The 2,272-nt window shown below is 59.8% G+C and overlaps 1 protein-coding gene across 1 annotated transcript; it reads left to right on the top strand.

Annotated features, from left to right (window-relative positions):
- Window positions 1-17: 17 nt before the first annotated feature.
- Window positions 18-2,143, top strand: LOC113490940. Its single transcript, XM_026867554.1, has 2 exons — window positions 18-235; window positions 1,655-2,143. Exons 1-2 carry the CDS (start codon window positions 43-45, stop codon window positions 2,095-2,097), a joined length of 636 nt encoding a protein of 211 aa, XP_026723355.1. The 5' UTR covers window positions 18-42; the 3' UTR covers window positions 2,098-2,143.
- Window positions 2,144-2,272: the final 129 nt, after the last annotated feature.

The following is a 2,272-nucleotide window of genomic DNA, read 5'->3' as shown; positions in this document are numbered from 1 at the left end:
GAGGAGGCTCGGGAGAGGCTGAACGCGGTGCTGAAGGAGACGATGGTGTCGGCGGCATCGGAGATACCACCGCCGGGGGTCGATGCCGAAGGTGTTTACGGTGCACTGGGAGCACTGGCCGCCGCCCGCGCTGCCGAACTGGAGCGGGAACTGAGTCAGACCCGCCGGCGCCGCCGGGTGCTGCGCGTGGCCCGAGACGTCGCCATAGTGCTGATGCTTCTCTGCACCCCCCTGCGTGAGTATGGACCGGTATAGACCAGCAGGGACCAGTTCAGACCAGTAAGGAATGCTACAGATCTGCTTGGACCAGTAATGCCAATAGAGGACCTTACAGACCAGTACAGACCAGTAGGAAGCTGTACAGGCCAGCAGAGACTTTCTCTTGCCCTGCCCAGTAGAGATCAGAATGGACCAGTTCAGACCAGTAAGGATCCCTACAGATCTCCTTGGACCAGTAATGCTGGTAGACAATTTTAAAAACCAGTACTGGTGACAGAGAACCCTACAGACCAGTTCAGACCAGTAGGAAAGCCCTACAGGCCAATAGAGACTTTCTCTTGCCCTGCCCAGTAGAGATCAGAATGGACCAGTTCAGACCAGTAAGGAGTCCTGCAGATCTGCATGCACCAGTAATGCCAGTAGGGAACCTTACAGACCAGTAAGGAGCTGTACAGACAAGTAGAGACTTTCCCCTGCCCTGACCAGTATGGACCATTTCAGACCAGTAATACCAACAGAAGACCCTATAGACCAGTAGGGACCAGCAGAAGACGTTATAGACTAGTAGGGACCAGCAGAGAACCCTACAGACCAGTAGAAGCTTTCCACTGTTCTGAGCACTATAGACCAGTCTGGAGCTCTACAGACCCATTCAGACCGGTTCAAACCAGTATATACCAATAGGGACCAGTAGGAGCCACTGTAGACCAGTAGGGGCTAGTAAAGACCAGCAGAATGCCCTATAGACCAGTATAGACCAGTATAGAGCTTCCCTTGCCTCAACCAGTATGGATTGGAGGACACTGGGAGAAGACTGGGGACACTGGGATGGGGGACACCAGCTCAAGACTGGGGCTACTGGAAGTGGACTGGGGACACTGGAAGGAGACACGGAGAGTGCATTGCCACACCAGAAAGGGACGGGGCCACTGGGACAAGACTGGGGCCACTGGGAGGGGACTGGGGACACTGGGACACGACTGGAGACACTGGGATGGAACTGGGGACACTGGGAGAAGACAAGGACACTGACTCAAGACTGGGGACGCTGGGAGTGGACTGGGGACAGTGGGAGGGGACTGGGGAAACTGGGAGAGGACAAGGAAACTGGGATGTGGGACACTGGGATGGGATGGGGACACTGGGATGGGGGACATCAGGAGGGGATAGGGACACAGGAAGAGGACTGGGGCCACTGGGAGGGGATTGGGGCCACTGGGAGGGACTGGGCACACTGGGATGGGACAGGGGCCACTGGGAGGGGACAGGGCCATTGGGAGGGGACTGGAGCCATTGGGAGGGGACTAGAGCCACTGGGAGGGGACTGGGGCCACTGGGAGGGGTCTGGAGCTACTGGGAGGGGATTGAGCCACTGGGAGGGGCTGAGGACAGTGGTTGATGTCCCTGTGCGTGTGTGTCCCCGATGTCCCCGCAGTGTCCCTGGACGTGGTGCGGGAGGCGCTGGGGGTGACCCAGGAGAGTGAATTTGTCACCGCCCTGGCCACCGTCATCATCACGTGCCAGGCGGCCCTGTACGGCACGGAGACAGCCCAGCGTCACCTGGCCACCGCCCTCAGCGACCAACGTCAGCAAGCCGACCACTACCGCCACCGGGCCAGGGCCATCGCCGCTGTCACCAAGGCCACCGCCGAGGCCACCGCCACCTTCAGTGACACCCTGGGGACGCTGGAGGAGGTGACCCGCCAGCTGAGGACCTTGGTGGACGCTGTCACCCAGGACTTGGAGATGGACCAAGGCTTCCCCGCCAGCGCCCAGGCCCTTGGGGACATCGTGGTGGCCTTGGCGACAGAGATGGGGGACAAGGAGGGGACGCAGAGGTTGGCCCGGGCACGCGAGGCTCTGCCAGGGGACAAGTAGGGATGGGGACACTGCGAGGGTCCTCCTTGTCTTGGGGACACCCTGGTGTCCCATCTGGGGACACTTGGAGTGTCTTCCTGATTTTGGGGACACCAGGATGTCCCTTCTCTGTCCTGGGGACACCCCAATGTCCCCTGTCCCACCTGGGGTCATTGAGGATGTCCCCTTCCTGGTC

This window comes from Athene cunicularia, unplaced genomic scaffold (assembly GCF_003259725.1).
Source record: "Athene cunicularia isolate RWA unplaced genomic scaffold, athCun1 SCF_73, whole genome shotgun sequence".
Classification (NCBI taxonomy): Eukaryota; Metazoa; Chordata; class Aves; order Strigiformes; family Strigidae; genus Athene; species Athene cunicularia.
This window is presented reverse-complemented; position numbering and strand designations above follow the sequence as displayed.